This window comes from Bubalus kerabau, chromosome 17, assembly GCF_029407905.1.
Source record: "Bubalus kerabau isolate K-KA32 ecotype Philippines breed swamp buffalo chromosome 17, PCC_UOA_SB_1v2, whole genome shotgun sequence".
In the NCBI taxonomy this organism is placed as follows: Eukaryota; Metazoa; Chordata; class Mammalia; order Artiodactyla; family Bovidae; genus Bubalus; species Bubalus kerabau.
The window spans coordinates 58269829-58297760 of record NC_073640.1 but is presented as its reverse complement, the minus strand read 5'-3'; the positions used below and the strand labels follow the sequence as shown (position 1 = coordinate 58297760).

The 27932-nt window shown below is 55.7% G+C and overlaps 1 protein-coding gene across 6 annotated transcripts; it reads left to right on the top strand.

Annotated features, from left to right (window-relative positions):
- Positions 1 to 477: 477 nt before the first annotated feature.
- LIG1 (DNA ligase 1) lies at positions 478 to 27923 on the top strand. 6 transcript variants are annotated; one of them, XM_055551275.1, is made up of 29 exons: positions 1062 to 1119; positions 2575 to 2722; positions 4028 to 4095; positions 5168 to 5257; positions 6460 to 6598; positions 7960 to 8086; positions 9328 to 9423; positions 10875 to 10982; positions 11401 to 11517; positions 11734 to 11809; positions 14385 to 14465; positions 14785 to 14841; positions 15624 to 15796; positions 16422 to 16588; positions 16984 to 17060; positions 17738 to 17829; positions 18022 to 18121; positions 18646 to 18731; positions 19267 to 19382; positions 20390 to 20485; positions 22675 to 22785; positions 23303 to 23374; positions 23765 to 23909; positions 24072 to 24154; positions 24851 to 25003; positions 25112 to 25165; positions 25831 to 25974; positions 27433 to 27525; positions 27685 to 27923. In XM_055551275.1, exons 2-29 carry the CDS (start codon positions 2648 to 2650, stop codon positions 27766 to 27768), a joined length of 2880 nt encoding a protein of 959 aa, XP_055407250.1. In that variant the 5' UTR covers positions 1062 to 1119; positions 2575 to 2647; the 3' UTR covers positions 27769 to 27923. The 6 variants fall into 6 exon arrangements, with proteins under 6 accessions (XP_055407252.1, XP_055407250.1, XP_055407253.1 ...); XM_055551276.1 differs by lacking the exon at positions 1062 to 1119 and adding an exon at positions 1890 to 2009; XM_055551277.1 differs by lacking the exons at positions 1062 to 1119; positions 2575 to 2722 and adding an exon at positions 478 to 618.
- Positions 27924 to 27932: the final 9 nt, after the last annotated feature.

Genomic DNA, 27932 nt, shown 5'->3' with positions numbered 1-27932 from the left:
CCAGATGCTCCCCCACGTCCAGCTGCGCCTCCCCCACTCTTGGAGCCACTCCCAGCCGGCTCCAGGCTCCACAACCCCTCCCAGCCCTGCCAGCCGCGGCACCTCCCATCCCGGCTGTCCCACCCAGCTGTGCCTCTCCCCTCCCCCAGATGTGCACCCTTCCCGCCCCTCCCCACTCACCTACCCGCCCCGGAGCGGCGTCCACCTCCCACAATGCCCCGCGCCGCGGCCCGGCCCGGCCCTTGCTCCCGGGATGCCCCGCGCGGCCTCCCGCCTCTCTTCCCGCCGTGCCTCGCGCGGCGGCTCCCACCAAATCTCCGTTTTCCCGCTGGTCACTCCTCAATCCAGAGCAACAGTGGCTCGGGGCTGTTTCCCAGCGTGCTCTGCGGGAGGGCTCGCCCCACTTCATCCCCTTTCCAGGGAGTCTCATGACCGGGAGACTACAACTCCCAGCGTCCTCCTCGCGACGGCGGCTCGGACGCCGCCCGGCCCCGCCCCTCGACTCGGCCCCGCCCCCGCCCGCCGAAGTCTGCGCGCGAAGTCGGTGGCGCGAAATTGGGACTGCGGGGTCGCTCCAGGAGAGACGCTCAGGACAGCGGCGCGCGGGCCTGGCGCGAGGCAAGTGGCACTAGCCTTGCGGGGCTTCAGGGCTGTTCAACAGAGCGCGTGTCGGCAACTCGGGGCTCCAGCTTTCGCCGAATAGGTCGGCTGCAAAGGAGAGGACATGGGGGCAGGCTGATATGACCGGGAGCGCGCTGCGGAGGGGAGTGCGCGGGCTACGGGCCGCTGGAGGGGGCGGGACGGCGTCCGTCAGAGGTTCAGGATCAGGTAGAAGGTAGACGAAGACCGAAAACTGCACAGGACAGGATCTGAAGAGAGGCCTGGAGGGACGGGACTACCTGAAAGGGGCGTGGTTATATAGGGATGAGGGGGCGGGGAACGGCTCTAGGTGGGCGGGGTCATCCGGAAGTTGGAAGGGCCGGAGAGGCAGGCCCACTTGGAAGGGGGTGGGTCTAGGGGAAAGTTTAATAGTGGGCGGGGCCAGGGAAAGGTTGAAGGGAAAGGGTCAACTTTAAGGGGAGAGCCCAGGGAGATGGAGGTGGGGCGGGGAAGTCCTTGGTAAGATCTAGGCCTAAAGCAAAGGCCTTTTGAAAGGTCGAGAACGTTCTGAACGGGGAGCGCTCTGGCCTTGTGTATGACTGATGAGGGGGCGGAGTCAAGGGAAGAGACGTGAAGGTGTGGGGTCCAGGGGAGGGGAGCTGAAAGGTCTGGGCTTATTGTGGGCTTCTCAGGTGGCGCTAGTGGTAAAGAACCTGCCTGCCAATGCAGGGGACTTGAAAGACAACTTCGATCCCTGGGTCTGGAAGATTGATGCCCTGTTGGAGGGCATAGCAACCCACTCCAGTATTCTTGCCAGGAAAATCCCTACGGTCCATAGGGTCGCAAAAACTCTGAAACGATTTAGCACACACAGCACTGCGCTTATTATTGCCCAGGATGGTGGAGGGAGGGCTAGAAGATTTGGGGAGGGAAGAGACAAGGATCTTGAGCTGGTCTGATTGGGTCTGAGATGTTGGTTAGATATCCAGATAGAGATATCAGCATAGAAAACTAGCTATATGAATCTTTGAATTTTTTTTTTCTTTAATATTTATGGACACGAAGGTGAGGGTGTGTGTGGTATGAAGAAAGAATTTCAAAAAAAAAAGAATTTCAATGGAGCAAGGAGTCAGATGTTTCTAATCCTGCTGGTGGCCCAAGATGAGGAACAGGAGGTGACTTCCGGAATTAGCAACCCAGAGTTCTTCTATCACCTTGATGAGAAGGGCCAGCTGAGGGATGTGGAGAAACTTGAAGGTTCAAGCAGGGATGGGAGGAGAGAGAGACTGGAGATGATGCCACGGGACAGTTCTTTGTATGCTGCTGCTAAGTCACTTCAGTCGTGTCTGACTCTGTGCGACCCCATAGATGGCAGCCCACTAGGCTCCGCCGTCCCTGGGATTCTCCAGGCAAGAACAGTGGAGTGGGTTGTCATTTCCTTCTCCAATGCATGAAAGTGAAAAGTGAAAGTGAAGTCGCTCAGTCGTGTCCCACCCTGAGCAACCCCATGGACTGTAGCCTTCCAGGCTCCTCCGTTCATGGGATTTTCCAGGCAAGAGTACTGGAGTCGGGTGCCATTGCCTTCTCCAGTTCTTTGTATGACGTCTCTGAAAAGGGGAGGAGAGATGGAGCGATAGCTGCTGGAACATGTAGGCTCAAGAGAAGGGATTTTGTTTGATTTTTAAGATGGGACAAATCACAGCTGATTTGTAAATCGATAGGCATGGTCTAGTAGAGAGAGAAAAGTTGATCTAGAGGAAAGAAAGGAGGGGCTTACTGGAGCATAGGGTTTGAGGAGGTCAGAGGGCATGAGATCTGGTGCGCAGGTCAAGGGTCTGATCTCAGATAAGAGTACAGCTGGGTGGTCGAAGTACCTACAGCTGGGATTTGGAGCGGTTTGCAGGTGCAGCAGGAGGTAGATAAGGCAGTGGGAAATTGCCTTTCTCGCATTTGCTTGCGTTTTCTCGGAGGCAGAGGGTGGAGTCGGTGTTGGCGGCTAAAGAAGCCGCTTGCCTGAGAGAGCTGGAGAATTGAACAGTCTGGGGAAATGGAGAGGCTTGGACCGCAACCCGAAGGACTCCTGGTGACCAGTCCCGCTCTACTCTGCGGTTGCAGGAACAGGGTGGGTGGAAAGTTGGCTTCAGTCAACAGCTTTGGGGTTTTGCCCAGTGAGACAGAGGACAGGAGGCAGGGCCCAGAGAGGGATGAAAGGTGTACTGGAGTCTGCCAGAGTTAAGGAAGGAAGGGAGGACATGATGGGGAAGGACAGTGAAAAGAGGGAGCACTGACTGGTTTGGAGACTTAGGGAAGGACTGGGTAACATTTGCAGAGAAGACAGTGGCACCCCACTCCAGTACTCTTGCCTGGAAAATCTCATGGACGGAGGAGCCTGGTAGGCTGCAGTCCATGGGGTTGCTAGGAGTTGGACACGACTGAGCGACTTCACTTTCACTTTTCACTTTCATGCATTGGAGAAGGAAATGGCAACCCACTCCAGTGTTCTTGCCTGGAGAATCCAAGGGACAGGGGAGCCTGGTGGGCTGCCGTCTATGGGGTCGCACAGAGTCGGACACGACTGAAGCGACTTAGCAGCAGCAGGGGAACGTTTGAAGTTGGAATAGAAATAATATAGGAAGGGAAGAAGAGTTTTATTTGAGCCAAATGGAGGATTCTAGCCCAGGAGAAAGCCTTTCAGTTCTGAGGAACTGCTCCAGTGAAGCATGGTTTTCAGCAGAATTATATCTTGTTAGAACAAAGAGTGGGCCTCCCTGGTGGCTCCATGTTAAAGAATCTACCCTCAGTGCAGGAGACGCTGGTTGATCCCTGAGCTAGGAAGATCCCCTGGAGAAGGAAATGGCAACCCACTCCAGTATTCTTGCCTGGGAAATCCCATGGACAGAGGAACCTGGCGGGCTGCAGTCCATGGGGTTGCAAAAGAATCAGACACATCTTAGTGACCAAACAACAGAGCAAAGAACGTATATCAGATGTGACCGGGGACACATTTTTCAAGGTTTCAAAAAGAAGAAAAAGATTAGCATGTACACACAGAGTCATTATGGCCTGGGCACCTGGGAGAGGAGCCTTGTCTTTGAAGAGCTCCTAGTCTGGGCTCATAGGAAGGAAGGCTTTTAGCCCTGTCTTCAGAGTAGACTTTTTTTTATTTCTGGTAAATGCATTCTTTTCTTTAGTTGGTTAAAGCAGCTGCATATTATGTTTGACAGCCCATATGTCAGGTCTGTCAGCGTGAAGTTCAAGCCAAATGATGTAGATTTTAGGGTGATTTCCCTAAACCTCAATTTGTGAAAGTTTCCCCTCTTATCAGAGGTGTATGTGTTCCGATCTCCACACAATCAGTGTGTTTTGTGTTTTGATCTCTGCACAAAAATGAGTATCCTCATCAAGTATTTTTGGATGTTCTTTTCAGAAACTGGTGACCAGAGGAGAGGAGGAGTGGGGAGAGAATTCTGATACCGTCATGCAGCGAAGTATCATGTAAGGACTCCCGCCCCACCCACCAGCAGCTTGCGTTCTCCAAATTCTCTGCTCCTCTCTCTACCTCTGCCCTTATCTTAGAAGAACTCGGGTTAGTCTTTACATAGGAATTTCCAGGAGTTGAGCAGTATGGAGAGTGGGGAGGGGCACTGGAAAACCAGGTGGTATAGTAACTGAGAATTTTAGTGGCTGCAAGGTTCAGAGACCCTAGCCCCGTGGTTCTCAATCTGGGGCAGTTTCCAACTCCCCCCGACCCCCTCCAGCAGGGAACATCAGACATTCTTGGTTGTCACCACTTGGAGGGAGAGGGGGCTTCCCTTAGCATCTGGTGGGTAAAGGTGGGGCAGGCTGTTAACATCCTACAGTGCCCCAGATAGCCCTCCATGACAAAGTATGATCCAGCCTAAAGGGCCGGTAATGCCTGGGTGGAAGGGAGAGCCCATTACTTGACCTTTTCTAGAGCAGATAACGCTTCCAAACATTTCATATTAGCTATTGGCTTCCCTGGTGGCTCAAACAGTAAAGAATCTGCCTGCAATGCAACAGACCCAGACCCTGGGTTGGGAAGATCCCCTGGAGGAGGGCATGACAACCCACTCCAGTATTCTTGCCTGGAGAATCCCCATGGACAGAGGAGCCTGGTGGGCTGCAGTCCATGGGGTTGCAAAGAGCCAGACACAACTAAGCAATGAACACATTGCTTAATGTCTGCCTACTCCTGGAGCGTCAGCCCCTTGAGGGCAGGGACTTTATGTGTCGGGGCCGCTCCTGTGCCCCTGGGTTCCCAGGACAGGGCCTGCCACATAGTAAGTGCACAGTTAATACTTGTAGGAGGGAAACTGGGATGCGTCCTGGCTCTCACGTGAGAGGTGAGCTGAGGCAGAAAAGCACATAGTGCTGCCTCCTCTGTCCAAGCCTCAGTTTCCTCATCCATCTAAGGGGATTGTTCAAAGTCTTCTGCTGTGTGCCAGAAATGGGGATGGGCATCGGAAGCTGAGGGATGTCGCATGTGTTAGAGGGGTTACTGGTACTGTTATCATTCACTTCTTTTCCCCCTCTTCTGCTCCTCCAGGTCATTTTTCCAGCCCAAGAAAGAGGGCAAAGCAAAGAAGCCAGAGAAGGAGACATCCAAGAGCATCAGAGAAACGGAGTCCCCTCCGAAGTACGTTCTGGGGCTGGGAGGTGGTGAATCTGTTCATCAGTCAGGACTCTGTTGGCTGCAAGTGTTAACAAACTCGGCTCAGAATGTCGCAGGCCTCCATGGGGAAGTTTTTGATCCTGGTAAACTGAAAGGCTAAAGGTAGTGTCAGCTTCTGGTATAGCTGCGTCTGGGACCTCAGAGTTGTCTTCAGGACTCTGGCCCAGTGTCTTGACTTCATTCTGGAGCAGACTTCCTCCACAAGTCAGGGACCCTGCCACTGGCTGCCTCTGAGGAGAACAGTGTTCTCTCCCCACCATCCTTGTCATAAGTTCTTGGGAAGACCTTGTCCCTGGACCATTCAAGGTAGATTTAGCTCACCTTCCCAGTTTGGGACCCTGGGATCCTGTGCCTAGTTTCCTTATGGGTAACAGGGTGTCATGATCTGTATCAGGCTTTCAGTGTGGACTTGATGCGTCAACACCCTAACAACTTACAGAACAGGGCCTGATTCATAAAAGATGCTCAGTCAGTGATAAAGATCAGGTCATGATTTATCAACACTTCTGACTTTGAGAGCCACCCCTTTTGTCTTTATGTTGCTGAGAAGTGTAGTCCCTCCCTAGGGGATCAGAGTCTTACATGACTGACTGAAAGAAAGTCTCCAAAGAAATGTTGAAGGCCATTGTCTATCCTTCGTAGGGACTTCGTTTGTTCCTCCAGCATCGCCCACCACCAGGTGGGCACACAGAAGCCCTCCAGAGAAGTGGGACGAGGGGGATGGGTGTTTCAGAGTATATGCTGAAGGCTTCCCTGGCGGCTCAGTAGTAAAGAATCTGCCTGCCAATGCAGGAGACATGGGTTCGATCCCTGGTTCAGAGAGATCCCACATGCTGCAGAGCAACTGAGCCCCTGTGCCATAATTACTGAGCCTGAGCACTGTAAAGGCTGGAAGCCATAACTACTGAGTTTGAGTACCATAGGTCCCATGCTCTGCGACAAGAGAAGCCACTGCAATGAGAAGCCGATGCACCACAAGTAGAGAAAAGTAACAAAGACCCAACATAGCCTAAAAAATATATACATGCCAAGGAGGCTTCTGGAAGATGTTTGTTGCATGCTTGAAAGGCAAGGAAGGGAATGAAACATAATGAAATTGCTGGAGAGTCTGGGGGCAGCATCCCCACTCTGCCTGCTGGAAAAACCTCCATTTTTTCACTTTCCAGGGTGGCGCTGAAGGAGCGGAATCGAGTGGTGTCTGAGGGTGACTCTCCAGTGAAGAGGCCGGGGAGGAAGGCGACCCGGGTCCTGGGCAGCGAGGGCGAGGAGGAGGAAGAGGAAGCCCCCACCACCCCCAGAAGCCAGGTGGGGCCCCAGTAGCCTGCCCCCGTTTACCAGAAGCGTCATTCCCATTGGCCTTGAAGCTGAGTGCAGCAGCTACTCAGGAGAATTCTGGAGCTGATGCCCCAGGGGGCGGAGGAGTTCAGTGGTTGGGCCTGGTTTCTGTGCGCCTAACTCCGCCTCCGCCCTGGGGCCTGGGCGTGGTTCCTTGCCCTGGTGATGTCTTGGCAGGCAGCCTCAGGTGGCTCGGGCAGCTCCGGGTAGCCTCCCCTGTCAGGGGTGGCCGTGAAGGTGCTGTGAGTTGATTTACACAGTGATGGGAGAGAATGCCTGCTGTGGAGGAAGGGCTCAGAACCCATGGAATCGAAGGCTTTCCATCTTCCCCAAGTGCAGCGGCTCACTTGCTCCCCTCATTTAAGTCATTTCTTGCCTGTTGGCTGCTCTGAAGATCACATCCGAAGTGCAGCACTTCTCAGTCTGTCGATGGTGAAGCAACATCCTGTCTCCCCCACTGCGCACCCCTCTTCCATCTCCAACCCTTCCCCTACCCCCACCCCCGCCCTGGGGTTGCCAGCTCAGGACAAAGACAGTCCTGATGGAGCTTTCAAGGCCCCCCGTGAGCTGCCTCTTGTCATCTCCGTCTTTTCCTCGGCTCGCTCTGCCCCAGGGTGCTTCTGTATTGTTGCTCACCGTCCCTAGATGAAGTTGTCCAAGTGAATGCCCACATTCAGCCAGTGGGAAGAGCAGGGCACTCCCCTTGCATTTAGGTGAATGTCATTTGAACCAGTTGCCCTTACATTGCATCGTGTAGACCTGGGGCTTCTGACCTAGCTGCAAGGGAGTCTGGGAAGTGTAGTCCTTAGGCTCCTGACCACACCTAGCTACAAGGGCATCTGGCAAGTTTTTGGTTGGGCCATATTATGTGCTGTGCTGTGCTTAGTCGCTCAGTCGTGTCTGGCTCTTTGCGACCCTATGGACAGTAGCCCACCAGGCTCCTCTGTCCGTGGGGATTCTCCAGACAAGAATACTGGAGTGGATTGCCATGCCCTCCTCCAGGGGATCTTCCCAACCCAGGGAAGGTCTCCTGCATTGCAGGCAAATTCTTTACCATCTGAGCCACCACTTTTTGGTTGGGCCATATTATGCTTAGCAAAAAATCAAAGATCTTGTCACTTTAGGGAAAAAATAAAAGAATTGTTACCATGGTCCATAATAGGGCGAGTCTGGGACCATGAAACTACACAGGAGAGTGGAGTGGTGGCCCAGGTAAGAGGCCAGAGCCAGGGCTGAGTCGCTGTGTTCTCTCAAGTGTTTGGAAACTGAAACAGCTGGGTGCTCCCTCCTTCTCCCCCAACTCAGGAGTTGCTCTTTCTCTTCCTTTCCAGAAGCCTGCTTCAGACTCTCCACAGGCCTCGCCTCCCAGTCCTGTCACACTGCCTGAGAGCAGCCCTTCCCGCTCCAAACCCTCCCCAGCGGTTGCATCCCCATCAGGGATCCCAAAGCGTCGCACGGGTAAGGACCCCCGGGCCACACTGTTTCAGCTACCTGTCTTTGTCCACGTGTGGATCTCTCCACCGTTGAGCCACCCTCCTGCCAGTGCTGGTCTTAGCATTGTGGTTAAGAGCACGGCTCCACCAGCCCCTGGCTGTGTGACCTTGGGCAAATGGCTTCCCTTCTCTGGGCTTTCTCACTGGCAGATGGTATGAAATCTAAACACATCAAGTATTCCTGATGAAAATTCAGTGCCCAGTTGAGATGTGCTTGTAAGTGCATCAGATTTTGAAGACCTAGCATAGGAAAGGCAATGGCACGCCACTCCAGTACTCTTGCCTGGAAAATCCCATGGACGGAGGAGCCTGGTATGCTGCAGTCCATGGGGTCACTACGAGTCGGACACGACTGAGTGACTTCACTTTCACTTTCATGCGTTGGAGAAGGAAATGGCAAGCCACTCCAGTGTTCTTGCCTGGAGAATCCCAGGGACGGGGGAGCCTGGTGGGCTGCTGTCTACGGGGTCGCACAGAGTTGGACACGACTGAAGCAACTTAGCAGCAGCAGCAGCAGCATAGGAAAAAGAATGATACTGACTTGAAATATTCAAAACATGTTGGGATCATCATATTTGGGTTATGTTGGGTCCAGTAAACAAGATTATCCAAACTTAAATTCACCTGGTTCTTTTTCCTTTCCTCGGTGTAGCCACTAGAAAGTTTCAGACGACACACGTGCTCACTGTACATTTCCACTGACGGTGCTGCTATGAGGAATGACGTGCAGGCACGGGGGTGGCTGCGGATTGAGGCAGGGCCCAGAGGAGTGGCCGTCTGGCCTGAGTCTTGGATCAGAGTCCTGGTCGGGGTCGGCCCTGTTGAGAAAGGGGGACAGGGAAGTGTTGCTGCCAAGCAGAGCACGTGTGAAGGCCTCGGGGTGGGAACAGCACAGCAGGTTCGGGAACCCCACACCCCTCGGAGTCTCTGAGGATAAGGTGTGATGGGGGGGGCAGCGAGGGCTTGAGGATAGCGTGTGGCGCGAGGTGAAGCAGAGAGGGGGGCGGGTGCTGGCTCCCAAGATGAAGGGACCTGCCTGTCGCGGCCACACAGCCAGGAAGCAGAAGCCTGAGGGATGGGGCCCCCACCCGGGCAGTGGCAGGGCCCCAGAGCCGTCCCAGGGGCCATCACCACGGGGGTCTGAGCCCACCGTGGTGGGTCCGGTGGGCCAGCAAGGAGGCCACCCTGAGCCCTTTGTCTTTCCAGCCCGGAAGCAGCTTCCCAAACGGACATTTCAGGATGTCCTGAAAGAGCAGGGCGAGGACGAGGACCCAGAAACTAAGAAGAAGAAGGAGGAAGAAGGTGAGACCCTGGTCGGGAGGGAGGAAGTGGGGGAGAGGCTCACTCTGTGTGTCTGTGTGTGGGGGGTCTGGAAAGGTGGGGGCCTGCCTAGGAGGACAGGGAGTGGGGACCCCACTTGATTTGACACTTTGACCAGGAATCCACACGTTTCCATCAGAATCCCACCCCGCCGCCCAGGGAATTTTGTCATGAACGCATTCTGGAATACGTTAGTTTGGCCACCTTAATTCATATACAGTTTATTCTCTCTTTTTATTTCTCGTATGGAAGATATTTTCCTCTAAATGATTTGTTTTTTATTGTAAGTTTTGCCAAAAAGCAAAGAAGTAGAAACTTCCAGGGCCTGTAGTGTCTTGGTAACTAACTGCGCATTGCCCAAGGCCTTTGCTCTTCAGCTTGTCGAGTTATGTGCAAACAACTATTTATTTATGTTCTAGCAGCTTGGGCATTTGAGAAAGTAGTATACATAGCATTGAAAGGGAAAAAAATTAATTCTTAAATAATCACAGTTAGTTCCTAATAGGATGTCTCCTGGGCACTGCACAATTGCTCGGACCTCGGAGTCCAGTTGAAAACTGCTGCCCTCGTTTCCTGTTCATGCTGATTTTCATGTAATACTTGGTTTTCATCACACCACCCATGAGTACCCAGCTTTGCAGAAAGCTGACGTCATGAATTACCAAGTATGTGATCTAATAATGACAAGCGAAATGCCGCGAGCTAGTAGGTCACACAGCGTCCAGCCTGTTTCCCTTGAAAATGTAAAATATCTTACCTGGGAAATACAGCCACAAACATCTGATCCACAGATCATTTGGGGCCTTTACATGATTATAATAATCAGGCTTGGTCACCGTCATTTGTTTTAATAAGAGGTCTTTATTGGGTTTGTCCTTTCCAGGGAAGGTCTGAATTTGGTGGAGATCTGATTTCTGGTTGGCAATTTTTAGTAACAAATTTTACTGTAAATCATGAAGTTTTAGCCCTTATCTGTGTCCAGGGGTTTTGGGGGCCAGGGCAGGGGATGACTTCTCTCTACTAAGGCAGATTATTCCCAAGTCAATTGATGCAGTTATTATTATTACCCTGGAGGTGGGTTTTTTTTTTATTTTTCAGTCAGCTTAAAAAAACTTTTAACAAGTTATCATTGGCATTTTGAAACCTTTCCAGTTCTATTTCATCGTGAATAATTCAAAAATAATGGTTTATAAGAAAAGTCTGGCCCCCCCCCCCCCCGCTTCTCAGCTACACAAGCAAGCGTTGGGGTTGGCGTCCCTCAAGGTCCCCGCGTGGTCCAGGGCTGACCCACCCTCACCCCTCCCATCACTTCACACATGTGCGGTCAGCGCAGCAAAGATGAAACGGGGCGGAGTGTCTTGGGAATGCAGATGCCCTTGGGGAGGGGTTCCCAGTGCCACTTCTTGCCATCTGCCTTTTTTGTCTGTCATCAGAAGCGGAGACACCAACAGAAAGCCTCCCAGAGCCTGAAGGGGGCGACAAGGAGGAAGTGGAAAGCGGGGACCAGCCCACGACGCCCCCTGAGCCCCAGAAGACCTCCAGTGAGTGTCTGACCTTCTTCCTCCCTGGGGCCCTTCTCTCTGGTTTTGAGGGGGGGGCGGTCCCATGTCTTTGGAGGACAGTTAATGTAAATAAGGCTTAGATAAGACTTCAGTAAGATTCTCCAATGTCTTGTCTAAAAGCAAATTCTAGGGGAAACTTTAGGGTTTGTTACTATTGTTATTTTTATTGTTATTTCTCCTCCACACATGTGAGGAAAAAAGAGCCAGTCATCCTCCAACGAGTTATCTTTCAGAAATCATAGGCACTGGGGACTTGTCCAGTGGCTGGGACTCTGTGCTCCCAATGCAGGGGGCCCAGGTTCCATCCTTGGTCGGGGAACTAGGTCCCACATGCCTCGTGGCCAAGAAATACATTTGTTTAAGGTTTGCATCACCATCTGACCTCTCTCACTTTCAGCAGAGTCCCCGACAGAAAGCGTTTCAGAGCCCGGGGTGACGGTGAAGCAGGAACCACAGGAGAATGACCAGGCTCAACCACCCCCCAAAACTCCAAAGACCCTCAGCAGTTTCTTCTGTGAGTGTCTCCCCTTCACCTTGCGGGGCTGCGCAGGGAAGAGGCAGGTGGGTCTTTCTCCAAGGAGCTCGGCCTTCCCATGGGTGAGAAGGCCTAACTTGCCCCTCCTGCCGTGTTCCCGCCCCAAGCACGGGGCAATGCCACCTGGAGAGTACTTGGGAGGTGGGGGCTGTGGGAAGGAGAAAGGGTCCACTGTTTCCCTGCTTCATTCCCCAGCCCCCCGGAAGCCAGCTGTCAAAAAAGAAGCGAAAGAAGAAGGACTTGGTGCTCTGAGAAAGGACGAGACCAAGGGGTGAGTCAGGATCCATCAAGAGAACAGCAGACGAAACAAAGTAAGCCAGTGAGTCCCAGGCCTCACTGATCTCATTGGAGGTGGACCTCCAAAAAGGAGACCGGTCATCACCAAACAGCCTTTCAGTGTTAGAATTTTGTGATTCAGGTTTAATTAGTCTAATAAAAAATCTGGGATTCTTAATGCCAAGTTTGTACCCCAGTCGCAACCTTATTAGATTAAATGGCCCCATTTCAGCACGTGACTGCGCTGTTGGAAAGGTCAGCTCCTTTTCTTGAGCCTCCTCTGTGTCAAGTCACGTCCTAAAGGTTTCTTTTGTGCCTTTTTACTTTCTCTCTGCAGTGGGCCTGTGCAGGAAGCTGGTGTTTAGCCATTTCCCAGGCACTGAAACCAGTAGCCCAGAGCAGCTAGGCCATCGTCCCTGGGACATGCAGGGAGGGTGGGGGTAAGGCCAGGCCTGGAGGCCGAGTTGCCCTGGCTCCTACGCCAGGCCTCTTTGCTCCCGTGCCCTGCCCCCCGGGCACGCGCCCATGCTTATATTACTTGTAAGTTTCTCTCACCAACTTGGTGTCTGACATGAAGTTCTGTGTCCTGATTTTTACTTCTTGGGATACTGCAAGTGTTTTTCTTACACTCTTCCCAGCCTGATCACTGATGGCCGCCTCCAGGAGACAAACTGTCAGGGCCTCCAATTTCCTCGCCTTTAATATGAGGACTTGTTAATGGTAGAAAGCACACCCTTTTATCCACTGTGAACGGTGTGCTCGGCACCAGACGCTGTGCCCTCCATATCCTGATGCATTGAAGCCTCACAGCAACCCTGTGCATTGACTCTGTTGGGACCCATTTCACAGGTGGGAAAAGTGAGGCGTGGAGGCAGGACAGTGCTCTGGAGTGCTTGGAAATCCCAGCTCCACCTTTGTCAGCTGGTGTGACCTTGGCCAAGCAACTTAGCCTTTCTGGGCCAGTTTCCTCCTGAGGGTTTGCAGACTAGTGTTTGGCCATGCCCACACTCAGCAAGTAGTAGCTGCTATTATTATTATTAATTTTGATCACCTTGATTAGACCACAGATGAGGAGTGTGGCAGAGTTGGGATTTGAGCCAGGCAGCATGGCTGCAGAATTTCTTACCCCTCAGCTCTGCCGTTTCTCCTTATAATATAATAGGAAGAACCAGGCGGCGACCCCTTATCAAATACTGAGACCATACAACTCACTGTGCGTGCTCCATCTGGCTCAGCCATCCTCATCCCTGTCTGCACAGGATCAGCTGAAGAATTGTAAACAGTCGTCAGTCTTCTCCCTCGCCCCACGTTTGGCAGAGACATAGGTCTGAGGCTGGGGAGTCAGTGTTGTAAAAATGCTCCCCACAAAGCGCGCCAAGGTGTGGGAACTCTTCCCCTAATTTCTTCCTTAACCTCTGGGCGTGTCAGGGCAGGGACTCCGGGTAGCTCCATCATATGGTTGGTTCAGAGGGAAATTGCTTCCTCACCAGGACACAGCTGGTCACTGATGGAGCATCGATTTTAACCCAAAGGAGTGTGACTGCAGAACCTGGACTGTGGTGGCTCTAACGGGGTGGGTGTGAGGCGTTTCCTGAGGAACGTATGATGTAGAGGGTTAGAACACAGTCTGAGAACCGCACCACTTACTAGCTGTGTGGCCTCGGGTGAGCTACTTAACCACTCTGCCCAGTTTCCTTATGTGACTCGGGGGGCAGGTGAGTCCCTGCCTGCAGGACTGATTTGCTAGCAGATGGAGTGCCCTTAGCATGGTACCTGGCTCCTTGGGGCACCCAGGGACCTCACCTTCCTCCTGCTGTTCCAGCCAGAGTGAGGGCGGGTCTGACCCACAGGGGTCCTTGCCTCTGGGAGTGGACTCTGAACAACATGGGCTTCCCAGGTGGCTCAGTGGTAAAGAATTCGTCTGCCAGTACAGGAGACGTGGGTTCAATCCCTGGGTCGGGAAGATCCCCTGGAGGAGGAAATGGCAACCCACTCCAGTATTCATGCCTGGGAAACCTCATGGACAGGGGAGCCTGGCGGGCTACAGTCCTTAATCGCAAAGAGTCAGACGCAACTGAGCGACTAAACTAAACAATATTCGGATCACACTGCTCCACTTCAGCCACACTGACCCCTTTTCTGTTCCTCCAGTGTGCCAGGCGTGTCCCTACCTCAGGGCCTTTGCACTTGCAGCTCGCCTCTGGAATACTCTTCTCCCTGGTCCCCACTCTGCTAACCCCTCACATCATTCTGCCCAGATGTCTCCTCTGGCTTTCCCCGACCGTCCTCTGAAGCAGCATCTGCCTTTCTGATTTCTCCCCCTACCTGGTTTTTGTCTTAAAAATGTTTTAATACCGAAAATGATTTATTCTCTTCTGTTTTTTGGTCTCGTTTGTTTTTCACCCCTGGAACATGAGTTCCAGGTTAGCAAACTCACTTTCATTCATTTCTGTGCCCTTGTGCCTGGAATAGTACCTGGCACTTAGGACGTGCTCAGTAAATGCCAGCTGGTGGAATGGCTTCTCCTCGACCCAGGCATCTACCCTGCAGCCTCTGCTTTCCCTCCACAGACACCTGGACCCACCGAGCTACAATCCTGCCAAGAACAGCTACCACCCCATCGAAGATGCCTGCTGGAAGGCGGGCCAGAGGTGAGGCGTGGCCCTCCCCAGAACCCCTCCTCTGCTCCCTGGCAATGCGGGAGGCCCTGTCTCCAGAGGCTTCAATGAGAGATTTGCCAGTCTTCCCCCAGCCCCCACAACCCTCAGTGTTTTGGGGAGACCATTGGGTGCTCTGAAGGGGATGGAGAGAGAGAACCCCAGGCAGGGGTCAGGCAGGATTGCCTGCGAGCACCTGGGGATCAGCAGGTCTTTCACTGGGAGGCATGTGGGGGCAGGGAGCTGTAGGGGAGGCAGCGTGGGTGTACACGCTGGGTGTACAGCGTGGGTGTTTTTTCTTCTCCTCCCCCAGGGTTCCTTATCTGGCTGTGGCCCGGGCGTTCGAGAAGATCGAGGAGGTCTCTGCTCGGTAATTAACCAGGCCGCCTGCCCGGGGCCAGCGGGGGCTCTCCCGGTTCTGTCCCACTGGCGCTGGCTGTGCCTCCAGCTGTTTAATCCTCTTAACCCCCTCCTGGCTCAGCTGCACCCTCATGCACGAGATCACAGACCACAGGCCTGGCCACAGGCCTCTGAAGGCCCACACCATCGTTTCTGCCTGGTTTGTTGGTCAGAGCAAGACAGGAGGGTGACCGTGGTCCCTGGTGTGGGGAGAGAGGCTCCACCGCCTGGCAGCAGGAACTGGATACTAAGCTCAAGTAACCAAGAGTACCTGCAGCCTGGCTGATACTCCTGATCCTCAGTGTTAGAGAAAGCCCATGTCTTGTTTGTAGTGAGAACCCTGTCCCAGCCCGATACTCACTAGCTCTTTGACCTTGGCATGTTACATAGTCTTTTGTGCCTCAGTTTCTTCACCTGTAAAATGAAATAATATCTAGCTCAGGGCAGAGCTAGATAGGGTGAGAATTCAGGGAGTCAGAGAACGTTTTGAAGGCTTAATACCAACGCCTGGCACCCGGAAAGCAGTCCGTACACATCAGCTGTTTCCCTGTAGCTGATCATGCCCTTTGTCATCGTCAGATGGAGTTCCTGTCCCACCAGCAGCCTGTGGCGGTGCCTGTGGCTCGGCGGTGCTGGGCACTGGTCGTGAGCCCTCTCCTCGTCTCTTTTCCTGCGTTTCTTTTATCACCACGCTTCCCTACCCCATCTTCACCCTGAAATGTCAGGTGGTCTCACCCCCATCCCCTCCTCCAGGCTCCGGATGGTGGAGACGCTGAGCAACCTGCTGCGCTCCGTGGTGGCCCTGTCACCTGCTGACCTCCTGCCCGTCCTCTACCTGAGCCTCAACCGCCTGGGGCCGCCCCAGCAGGGCCTGGAGCTCGGCATCGGAGAGGGCATCCTCCTCAAGGCAGTGGCCCAGGCCACGGGTGAGGCGGGGGTGGTGGTGTCGCCCCCAGGCCGGGTGGATGGGGGGCTTCCAGGGAGGACGTGGGGAGGCCGGGAGATGATGGGGAGGGACTGGGAAGGTGGAAGGTGGGGAAGGGGGGCCACTGACGGGCTGAGAGCGGGGGAATCAGGACCAGGTCTGCACTCAGACCAGGTGGGAGAGGGGGATGCCGCAAGTGCAGAGCAAGGCTGATGGGGCTCATGGAGGTCGCAGAGGTCCTTAGGGGCTGTGGCCAGCAGAGCCACGAGCGGAGCTGGGGACAGAGTGGGGTTGTGCCCTGGAGAGGCTGGCCGAGTGGGCGGGACCTGCCCAGGGCCTGGGGTGCTCCGTGTTTACTGTGAGGGCGTTGGGGAGCTGTGGAAAGGTCCCAGGCAGACAAGGGGCAGGGTCAGTTCTGGACCCATGTGGAGGACGGATAGGAAACCAGGAGGCCAGGGAGGAAGTCGGGGCTGAGATCCAGGGCTTTAAATCCCACCTCCATACTGATGATGCTGCCCCAGAGGACCCCTCTAGTGTAGACGGGCTCATCATCCTGGCTTCTGGAGAGGGGAGCCGGTGGCCACACCCCTCCTGGCGCTCAGCTGCTGCTCCCTCTACCTTATAAGGTCGGCAGCTGGAGTCCGTCCGGGCCGAGGTGGCCGAGAAGGGTGATGTGGGGCTGGTGGCCGAGAGCAGCCGCAGCACCCAGAGGCTTGTGCTGCCCCCGCCCGCGCTCACTGCCGCCGGCGTCTTCACCAAGTTCCGGGACATCGCGCAGCTGGCAGGCAGCGCTGTGAGTAGGCGGGCGGCTGGCCCTCCCCAGACCCTCTCGTCCTGGGGACCCCGAAGGCTCTGGTTCGACTGCTCAGGGAGGGGTCACCTGGGTCCTGCTTTTGGGATCAGAGCTTCTCTCCTCCTGCTGCTCTCAAGACTGGGGGACTCTCCTCCTGAGACCCTAGCCCGGATGTAGTGCGGGCCGTGGGGCTCCGTGAACACCTGCTGAGCAGAGCCGGGGTGGGAGGCCAGAAGGAGGACAAGCTTCTCACTGTTCTCTGCGCTCCAGGCCGTGGAACCGGGGAGCAGGGGTGGGAGGCAGGCAGGTCTCCAAGGGTGGCAGCTCCCCAGGCAGCAAGGATGGCCCCCCTCCCTTCACCCCCAGCACTGACCGCCCTGCCCCCTTCTCTCCAGTCCACAACCAAGAAGATCGATGTCATCAAAGGCCTCTTTGTGGCTTGCCGTCACTCAGAGGCACGTTTCATTGCCAGGTGAGGGTGTGGGCCTGTGAGGTGGGGAGAAGGGCGGGCAGGCACATCACTGCTGGTGCCCTGACTGCCCTCGGATGGGAGCACTGTGAGCAGGGCACGGAGCTCCTCTCAGCAGTGCTGCCTGGAGAAGCCTGGGCTCGTGGGTGAAACATGCCGCAGTGGATTAGTGATGTCTGCCCTGGCCTGTGCCTCGCGCTTTCTCCCATGAGCTCCTCCCTGCAGCTCTGGGAGGCTGTGAGGCTCACCCCTGTTTAGAGAAGGGGAGATGGAGACACAGGGAGGTGCAGCCTCCTGCCCGAGGTCACTGGCTCAAGCAGGGCCCTTACGGGCACAGGTTCTTGGCCATCACACCCTGGCACCCCCAAGCAGGCTGTTCCAGGCCCGGCCGTGCCCCGGCCCCACCCCCAGCATCACTGCTTTGTCAGAGGGCAGCTGAGGAGAGAGACGGAGACCTTGCCAGGCCCTTAGTTCTGCCTGTAGGCTCTGCCCGTGGTCGTGATGGTTTGTGGCCGGCCTCAGTTTCCTCCTCTGTCAAGTGGGGCTGTGTGATCGCAGGTCCCTTCTGGCTTTGGAGTCTGCTCTGGTTTAGAGGAGAGGGTCGCGGTGGGGAGACTGGAGGAGGGAGGAGCAAGGGGCTGAACAGGCGCACCCATCCCCGTTACTCCCTGTCCCCCCAGAGCCCTGAGTGGACGGCTGCGCCTTGGGCTGGCTGAGCAGTCAGTGCTGGCTGCCCTCGCCCAGGCTGTGAGCCTCACACCGCCCGGTCAAGGTGAGCCCCAGTGGCTGGCCCCATGCTGCCTCTCGAGTTAACCTGGCCACCCTTCCCCCGACCCCCACCCCGACCTGGTTCCCTCTGCCTCCTCTCCCTGAGGAATCTCTCACCAGCACCCACTGTGGACCCGGGGCTAGCTGAGGGGGGTCGGGCCCATCCCAAAGCCCCTTCCTCGGGGGTTCATCCTAGAATGCCCCCCCGCCGTGGTGGACGCCGGGAAGGGCAAGACGGCAGAAGCCAGAAAGACGTGGCTGGAGGAGCAAGGCATGATCCTGAAGCAGACTTTCTGGTGAGATCTGGGTGACAGAACCCTGGTGGGGATCCAGACAAGATGGGCGCTGGGCACGGGGAGGTGACAAAGATCAGGGAGGCAGCCGATGTCGAGGGGTCAGGGACACAGGGATGGGGAGAGGCAGAGATCCTGACAGCCAAGGAGAGAGGCAGGCAGAGGCTTCTGAGTTCCAGGCAGGACTGTGCGTGTGGAAAGGCCATGAGAAACCCAGACGGGGCCTGGTTGTGGGCACACTGTGAGGGTCGTGACGGTCATGGAGAGGACTCTGCCCCTGCTTGGAGACCTGTAGACTGTCACTTTCAGGCTGGCCCCAGACCATTGTTAAGCCGGAATATTGGGAGGGGGAGGCCGGCCTGGAAGAAACATGAAGGATGACGACAGTTGGGGCGACGAGGGGAGTTGAGGGAGGCAGGAGCCGACCCTGGGAAGGGGTGACAGGCAGGCAGTGGCGGATCTTGCAGCCAGCAAGCAGGGTTCTAGAAGGACACCCCCGCCCGCCTTGTTCTTGCTCCCTGCCCCAGTGAGGTACCTGACCTGGACCGGATTGTCCCTGTGCTTCTGGAACATGGCCTGGAGCGGCTCCCAGAGCACTGCAGACTGAGCCCAGGTACTCGCCTCCGTGAGATCCCCCCCGCCCGCTGCCACCCATCCACAGCCTCGCCCTGGGCTGGCTGCCACCAGGCTCCTCTCCTTCCATCCCTGGGGTGGCCAGCACAGGGCCCCCTGCTCAGAGAGCACCCCTTTCTCCCCTGAGCCGCGCCTCGTCCCCGTGGAGTTCCTGCTTCCGTGTTAGAGCTGCTCTCCCCGAGATACCCCAGAGGCAGTGCGGCAGGCAGGCAGCATCTCATCCTTCTGCCATGGAAGGGCCTAGAGGGAGGCAGGCGGCAGGAGAGGGGCCGCGCCGCACCCCAGGGCTCGCCCCAAGTTCCTTCTCTCATCACGTTGTCATTCCAAGGCTGTCGCTATTTCTAGACCACTTGCATTTCTGTCTTAGTTTTTGAGAAGGGGGCGGCCAGACTCTGATGACAAGACCCAGCTGTTGCACGCATCACTTCTGAGTGCGATTAGCGGTCTCCACCCTGCCTCCATGAGTTCACCGCCCAGTAAATTCTATCTGAATTCACTCTGTCCTCCCCTCCCAGGGGTTCCCCTGAAACCAATGTTGGCCCACCCCACCCGGGGCGTCAGTGAGGTCCTGAAGCGCTTTGAGGAGGCAGCTTTCACCTGCGAGTACAAATACGACGGGCAGAGGGCACAGGTAAGGGGGTGGACGCGTCGTTGAGCGGGGGCGTGGGGTGCCTCAGACCCGAGCGCAGGGCCGGCCGGCCTCATGGCTGCTCACCTGGTCTTGCACGGCCCTTGAGCTTAGTTCCCAGCTCCGGTGGTGCAGTCATAGCCGCCTGACTGGCTCCTCTGAAAGCAGATCTTACTAGGTAGCATCGTCAAGTCCTGACCCAGGGCAGTGGCAGCTCAGAAAGCGTGGGCTGCGCTCGTGCCCTGCTGCTGGGCGTGTTGATGTAGCCGGTGCCCTGCATCCCCCTCAGTGCGGTTACCTGGACGTGTGTCCCAGCTCCCAGGGCCGGAGACGGCCTTGGTCTGGGCTGTGAGGATTCTTGGGGCTCTTCTGTCCTGGGGGGAGTGGGGGCCACTCCCTGATCTCACCTGGGGACAGGTAAGCGAGCTCCGTGGGCGCCTCCCTGTGGTGCCTTGAGGCAGCTCCACGCAGTAGGTTGGATAGACTCAGCGTAGGTGGACCTTCGAAATACAGTGCTGAGCAGAAAATAACTATGACTTAGGATAGCGATCGTGATTTAAAAACATATATATTTAAAGTTTTATGTTATACACACATACACTACTATTTCTTAGGGTAATGTGCATATTAGGTGGCATATATATATATGGCTCTGCTCAAGGACTGTGACCCAGACGTATTAAAATGAATACGTTTAAATCATAAAAAACCAGAATGTTATGTACAGCACCACAACATCCAGACAAATTGGCACGTGCACACACAGAGCAAAGCACCTGTGCTAGCCGGGGGAGGAGGGGGTGGACTGGAGATGGAAACGAGGCGGCAAGGGCTCCACAGACGGGCCTGGGAGCGCCCTCTGAACCCAGGAAGGATTCGCTGAGGTCTCTGCACCAGTTCCTCCTGCAGAGCTTCTGGAACTTCCTGCCCGTGGAAGTGGGGTTGAGAAAGTCGGGGCTCCCGGGAGTGGGCCCGGCTCTGAGTCCCTCTCCCCTCCCCCACGATGGCAGATCCACGTTCTGGAAGGCGGGGAGGTGAAGATCTTCAGCAGGAATCAGGAGGACAATACTGGAAGGTACCCCGACATTATCAGCCGCATCCCTAAGGTGAGCGCCTGCCGCAGGCTCCACCTCGGGGGCCGGGGAGGGGTGCTGGTAGGGGAGCGGGGAACGGAGGGCCAGCCGGGCCGGCCCGGTGTAGTGGGAGAGAGTGCAAGGAGATTGGAGTGTGTTGGGTTATAGATAATAGAACGCCTGCAGATTTTTTTTCCCCCTTTTAAATCTGAAGGCAGGTGGCCATGGGCTGGCTCAGCTGAGGACCAAGGTCTTCCCAAACCCAGCTGGGTCTGCTGTCCTTGGCTTGTTGCCTTTTCATCCCAGTGCGTGGCCCCTTGGTCTCCAGGGAGCCACCACACTTCCAGACAGAAAGACGGGTAGGAAAGGGATTCCAGCTGCTGTCCCCCCGTCATGAGGAAAGTTAGCGCTTTTCCGGGCACCTCCCATCACCCCCGGCTGACTCCACCTTGGGGGTCCCCTGTGCAGCACTGGGTCACAGGCACTCTGGTGCAGCGGAGGCCGGGAAAGGCAGACGCACACTCTGACGGGGAGAGGGTTTGGGATGAAGGTGGAGGAGAAGCCTGCACGCTGGCCCCACAGCCTGTAAATAGGGCTGGATCTCTAGGGCTCTGGAGCCAGGCTGTCTGTGCTCCCAAGGGCCGTGTGGACCTACTTTAGGAGTTCTCGGTCAAAGAGGACTTTGTTGTTGTTCAGTTCCTAAGTTGTGTCTGACTCTTTGTGACCCCATAGACTGTAGCCTGCCAGGCCCTTCCGTCCGTGGGATTTCCCAGACAAAAGACTGGAGTGGGTTGCCATTTCTTTCTCCAGGAGATCTGAGTCAGGGCTCAAACCCAAGTCCAGGCGGATTCTTTGCCACTGAGCCACCAGGGAAGCCCACAGAGAGGACTAGTCTTCTGTAATTAATGAGGACATTTGCTCTTTCCTAGAGCAGCGAGGACAGAGGAACAGTGCAACGCAGGCATTAATTGAGCTCCTGTGATGTGCTGAGTGCTGTTTATTTTTAAAACCAACTTAAGGCGTAGTTTCCATAAAAGGTTCTGACTTGAGAGTTTGAAGAGTTTTGACAAGGTCACCCAGCCACGTAATCAACATATAAAACATTTCTGTGCGTTTATCACTCCAGAGTGTTTGCTCATGCCCCGTGCCAGGCAGGCCCCTCTCCTCACCCCCACCGTCCACCTCCTGCGGCAACAACCACTGATCTGCTTTTCTCATTGGTATTGGTATTTCTCATTCGTCTTGCCTGTGCTAGAGATTCATGTAGGCAGTCACGGTCCAGGGTCAGTGGGATCTGGCTTCTTTCCCCCATTCATTCAAGTGTTTACTGGGCATCTGCTCTGTGCTGAGCCCTGTGCTGGAGGCTGTGACTTTAACCCAGACGACAGAGCAGGCAGGTCTTCATCAGAGCCCTGCTGTTACCTCTGAGTGTACTCAGATCGGGCTCTGAAGAAAAGGTCCAGCATCCTGTGAGCCTTTAACAGAATAAGACCTAGCCCTGGTGTCAGGAAGACAGGGCCGTCACCAAGCACAGCCCAGGATACAGTGTGGATGGCCCTGGGAGCCATGCAGATTCTCAAGTCCAGAGCATGTGCAAAGGCCCTGTGGTTGGAGGGGCACAGTCTGTTCAAGAACCAGAAAGGCTTGTGTGTGGGGGTGCAGAGAGTGAGTCTGAGGGGATAGGTGAGGTGAAGGGGTGCAGGGGCTGGCCAAGGAGAGGTTCCAGGGGTTTGGGGAGCCGTGTGTTTTCAGCAGGGATGAGCACCGAGCAGATGTGGGGTTTACTGAGAGCAGCCTGGCTGCTGTGAGGAGAGTATATTGGGCAGAATCAGTGTGGGAGCAGGGAGACTGGTAGGATGCTGTGGCTGAGGCTGGACTGGGCTTTGCGAGGTGGTGGCAAGTGGATGCCTTAGAGATTTCATAGAGACAATGGGCAAGTTCATGGCTGAATTGAATGTGAAGTGAGCAAAAGAGGAAGATAACAAAGGCTCCTGGGTTTCCAGCTTGTGGGACCACATAGTAAGTCCTCAGAAAACTTCGTTTTTTCCCCTCTCAGTGGGGACCAGAAGGCGTCTGTGTTCACGCGTGTCTCTAAGGCTGGCATCAGTTTGTCATTGGATCTTCTCCATGTAGAAGGGAAATAAACTGGTTTCTCTCCATCTGTCTTTTGGCCTCATCCACCACCTCTTATGAGCTTTGCATTTCCCCCTTTCACCTTTCAGATTAAACTCCCATCGGTCACATCCTTCATCCTAGACACAGAAGCTGTAGCTTGGGACCGGGAAAAGAAGCAGATCCAGCCATTCCAAGTGCTCACCACCCGCAAACGCAAGGTAGCCTCTGCCCCACTCCAGCACCTGCCATCATCTTCCACCCAATCCTGCCCTGTCCCAGAGAGACAGAGTTGTCAATTGGAATGTAGTTCTCTCAGCCTTTTACAATATGGCTGCCACAGCTCCGGCCATCACGTTCTTATCCCAGCATGCCAAATAGGAAGGAGGGAAGGGGTCTTTTCTTATTATGAAAAATCTGTTCCAGGAGCCCCCTCATCCTGCGCCCCAGAAAACTTCTTCACTCTCATTGGCCAGAATTGTCATGTCACCCTCACTAGTTGCGAGGGAGGCTGGGCAAGCGAATACCTAGCAGAGAGAATTGAGATGGTTGCTCTCATAATCCAGTGCCAGTGGCCGGCATCGTTGCTGTGCTTACAGGCATGCAAGCTTGTGGCTGGGGAGAAGGGGAGAGTGGCAGGTGACTGGGTGTCTGCCTCCAGCGTGATGGGAGGGGCCCCACCCAGCCCCATCCCACCTTCCCCACCCCCGCTCCGGGTCTCCATTCCTCCCGACCCAGGAGGTGGACGCGGCGGAGATCCAGGTGCAGGTGTGTCTGTATGCCTTCGATCTCATCTACCTCAACGGAGAGGTGAGTTCCAGCATTGTGTTTTGGGTGTTCGGGGGATGAAGGGGGTGTGTAGACCTGGGAACCAGCGGGCTGAGCTGGGAGGCCACGCTTGGGCAGCGGCTCTCAAAGTGTGGCCCCTGAGGCCTCCCTTTCCAACTCCCCATCTGTATGCCTGTCCTGCAAGCAGAACAACCTACTGTGGCCTGAGGGCAGGAACAGACGTGAGAATCCAGCCTCTATTAAGCCAGACACTAGAGAGTTGCCTCAAATGTAAACTGACGCCCCTCTTCACACTCACCTCCATTAGCCACAGGGTGACCTGTGACCCACCTGCTTCCTGTTTCGCCCGACAACGTCGGGCTTTTCCTCTTTATTTCCATGGTGACGTCTGTCTCTCATCCCGCCCCGCAGTCCCTGGTACGTGAGCCCCTCTCCCGACGCCGGCAGCTGCTCCGGGAGAACTTCGTGGAGACGGAGGGCGAGTTCGTCTTTGCCACCTCCCTGGACACCAAGGACACGGAGCAGATTGCCGAGTTCCTGGAGCAGTCAGTGAAAGGTGAGGGCGTCCCACAAGGTCTGTGCCCCCCAACACTGTCCCTCCCTGCTCCGTGATCTGCACCCATCCCAGCCCCACCCTAGACGACTGGACCAGAGTCCCGCCCACGGCTGTTGCGAGGCTGTGCGCCGGGGCTTCACGTGGCTCTCCTGTGTTCCCTAGACTCCTGCGAGGGGCTGATGGTGAAGACCCTGGACGTGGACGCCACCTACGAGATCGCCAAGAGGTCACACAACTGGCTCAAGGTGCCTCCCACCCTCTCACCCCGCCTGCTCTCTGAGCTCAGGGACCAGAAGCCTGTCCCTGCTGGGTGGTCCACACCCCATCGCCACCTCGCCCCATTCGAGCTCTGGAGCCCTTTGCTCCTTCCCTCCCACCTCCCATAGCAGCTGCCTCGGCCCTGCTGCCCGTTCTCCTCCCTGTGAACAAATTCACCAAGGCTGGTGGAGAACCGCCTGTGTGCCCCAGATGGCAAGATGAGGAAGCCTGGGGAGCTCTCTGTTCTTGCCTTCCACCAGGAGGTGAGCCAGGACGCAGATGGGGAGGAACGAGCAGGGTCAAGTCAGGGGCAGGGCCACAGCAAGTGCAGGGCCCTGGGCTAGGAACAAGCTCCTGCCTGGCACACAGTTGGCACTTAGTTTAGTTTCTGAAATGAGTGGATAAATGTTCTCCCTGTGAAGGAGTGGAATGTCCCTGCATACTAAAGGAAGGGGGATCTGGGGTGACCCCCCAAAGTCTGCCCACCTGACCCGTCCCCTCCGTCCCGCCTTCTCCTCCATCAGAGTGGCCCCTTTCTCATCAGCCCTTTCAGCCGAGAAACCTGTCCCTCGTCCACTCTCCTCCCAGCGTCTGTCCTGGGTCTTCTCACCCAGCCCCCACACACACCTGTGGGGTTCACACCTGAGCTCCCCACCCTCATCTCCGGCCTTCCCTCCCCCCAGCTGAAGAAGGACTACCTCGAGGGTGTGGGCGACACCCTGGACCTCGTAGTGATTGGTGCCTACCTGGGCAAGGGGAAACGGGCCGGCCGGTACGGGGGCTTCCTGCTGGCCTCGTACGACGAGGAGAGCGAGGAGTTCCAGGCCATCTGCAAGGTGCCAGGTGGACCCTGGAGGCGGGGGGCGGGGAGGGGCAGACTGGCTCATCCTGGGCCCGTGAGAGCTGAGGGGAAGCAGAGCCACTGACCCCTGTCCTCCTCGCAGCTCGGAACTGGCTTCAGTGACGAGGAGCTGGAAGAGCACCACCAGAGGCTCCAGGTGAGCCCTCCCCGCCCGCTCGGGGCTCTCGCCCTGCGGGAGGCTTGGCCGGGGGAGCCCAGCACGTCCAAGTTCAAGTCCTAGCCCCTCCAGCTACCGGCCAGAGATGCCGTCAGGGAGCCCTGTCTGCTGCACTCAGGGCCAGGCTCAGGTCAGGGCATGTTGCTGGTTCCACGAGTTCGCCCTAGATGCCAGGGGAGCCCCAGTCGCCGGGGCGTCTGCTGGCCTGGTGCCGGGCGTCTGGGGCGCGCTGCGGTTTCCTGGTGCCGGGCGTCTGGGGCGCGCTGCGGTTTCCTGGTGCCGGGCATCTGGGGTGCGCTGTGGTTTCCTGGTGCCGGGCGTCTGGGGCGCTGCGGTTTCCTACGTGTTCGTGTCCCTGGTCTGTGTGTCCTTGTCTGGGTTCTGTCTGTCTCGGTCTCTGACTCCTGTCTCTGGGTGTCTGCTCCTCTCTTTCTGCCTTTAATTTCTTGTCTCGGCTCCCAGGGTCTCCATTTCTTCCTTCTCCCGTTTCTTTCATCACCCTTGCCCCTGCCAGTGTTCTACTTTGAGGGGTGTCTGTGTCTCCCCTTCCCCATCTTCCTCCCTCTTTCCTCGCTGCCCTCCCTCCCCCAGCCCTCGGCCTTGACTTCGATCCAAGACCCTCTCCCCTTCTCGCACGGCTGCAGGCCTTAGTGCTGCCCACCCCACGCTCCTACGTCCGGGCCGATGGCGCGGTGGCCCCCGACCACTGGCTGGACCCCAGCGACGTGTGGGAGGTGAAGTGCGCGGACCTCTCCCTGTCCCCCATCTACCCTGCGGCCCGGGGCCTGGTGAGTAACTGGGGGACCCTGAGGAGATCCTCCGAAAGAATCCTAGCTGAGTGGCTGGAGAACAGCGGGGAGGGGATTCTGGGGCCCATGTCTGTGCTTCCGGGGTGATGCTTTGGAAGACCGGAGCTGGCATTTTATTTGGGTTTCAGACAGTGAGATCAAAGTCTCCTTTAAAAAAATAGGAAAAATTCCCCAGGAGTAGAAAACGATGAAATTGATTTCTTTGACTGTCAAATTTTTAAATTTTATGTCTTTAACTTTATGTTCTCATTGAAGTATAGCTGACTTAAAAGTTATGTCAGTTTCAGGTGTGCAGCAAAGTGCTTCAGTTAATTTTGTTTAGTCACTAATCGTACCCGACTCTGCGGCCCATGGACTGCCGCGTGCCAGGCTCCTCTGCCCATGGGATGGGACCTGTGTCTCCTGCACTGCAGGCGGATTCTTCACCTGCTGAGCCATCAGGGAACCCCACATTTCTATCTTTTTTTTTTTTAATCACTTTCTTAAATATCAGTCTCACACTCAGGTCTTAAGTAATTTTTGAGAGCAGTTCCTTTCAGTAAAAACTTAGGATACTTCCTGCTGACCATTTATGAGAAAAAGAAACTACTGCATTTCTTTATCAACTGTAGTTCATTTTCCAAGTTTTAATGTTCCTTGCCTAATTTCTCTCACTAGTGGTTCTGTTCTCCATACCTGCCAAAGGATCTGTGTCCCGGGGGACCCCCACCCCCTGCCACCCACTGGCACTGGGGCAGCTCTTAGCATCCTCCTTCCAAAGAACAGGAAATATAACTTTTTTAAATTGAAGTGTAGTTATCTGAAGAACAGGAAACCTTAAAAACATACTCCCTTTGGGATTTCTTCTGATCCTTCAAAATCTGGCATGCGCATTTCTGCTTACCAGCAGACTTCCACGTAAAGGCAAAGCTCATACTTTTTACCTCGTCTCCTTCTTGAAATTTCTCATGCCTGCTCCACCTGGGGCAGTCAGGGTTCCCTGGCAACAAGCAGTGGGAGCAGCATTTATCATGCGCTTAAGTGAAGCACGCACGACACTTGTTCACACTCATTCTCACAAAAACACTGACCTTCCCATTTCACAGATGGGAAAATAGAGGCCCAAGGTGCATAATGGGCCCAGGTTCACTTGGCTTCTGAGTCGGGAGCTGGGCTTTGAACCCCAAAGTCTGGTTTTAGAGTCCACCTCTGGCTCTGTGCCCTCTTGCCTTTCGGCCCCAGTAACAATAGCAACGGAAGCCCCGGCAGCCCCCTGTTCTTATGCCACTGAGTACAGACCCAAACACTTGCGTACCTGATGTGATTTTTACAATGACCCATCACTTAGTTCCATTGTATGGATCAAGAGACTGAGGCCAGAGGCACAGGAGCAGGGAGGAGACCTTGGGTGGGGAATGCTGCCTGCTCTCCTTACCACTTCCCCTGTGCCTCCCCCAGGTGGACAGCGAGAAGGGGATCTCCCTCCGCTTCCCTCGGTTTATTCGTGTCCGTGAGGACAAGAAGCCGGAGCAGGCCACTACCAGTGCCCAGGTGAGGCCCGTGGTGGAGGAGTGGGTGGTTGGCCCAGGGGTGGGCTCACCTCGCCAGGCCAGCCTCCTGGGGAGCGTGGGCTCTGGCCCGATTTGGCTGGGAAGAAGATGGGGCCGCCCGGGGCTTCTGACTCGCCCACCACCCACCCTCTCACCTCAGGTGGCCGGTCTGTACAAGAAGCAGAGTCAGATTCAGAACCAGCAGGGTGCGGAGCCGGACTCCGAGCAGGAAGAGTTCTACTAGAGTTCCTGCTCGCCCTGGAGCCTGGGGCGCCGGGGGCGGGGGTGTGGCTGCTAGTGCTCCCCACGGCTGGTGTTACCTGTGTGTGTGTGAGGGGATGGCTTCAGCGGGGGTCTGGGGTTCGGTCATTTTTTTCAATAAATAATTATTGAACACCTGCTCTGTGT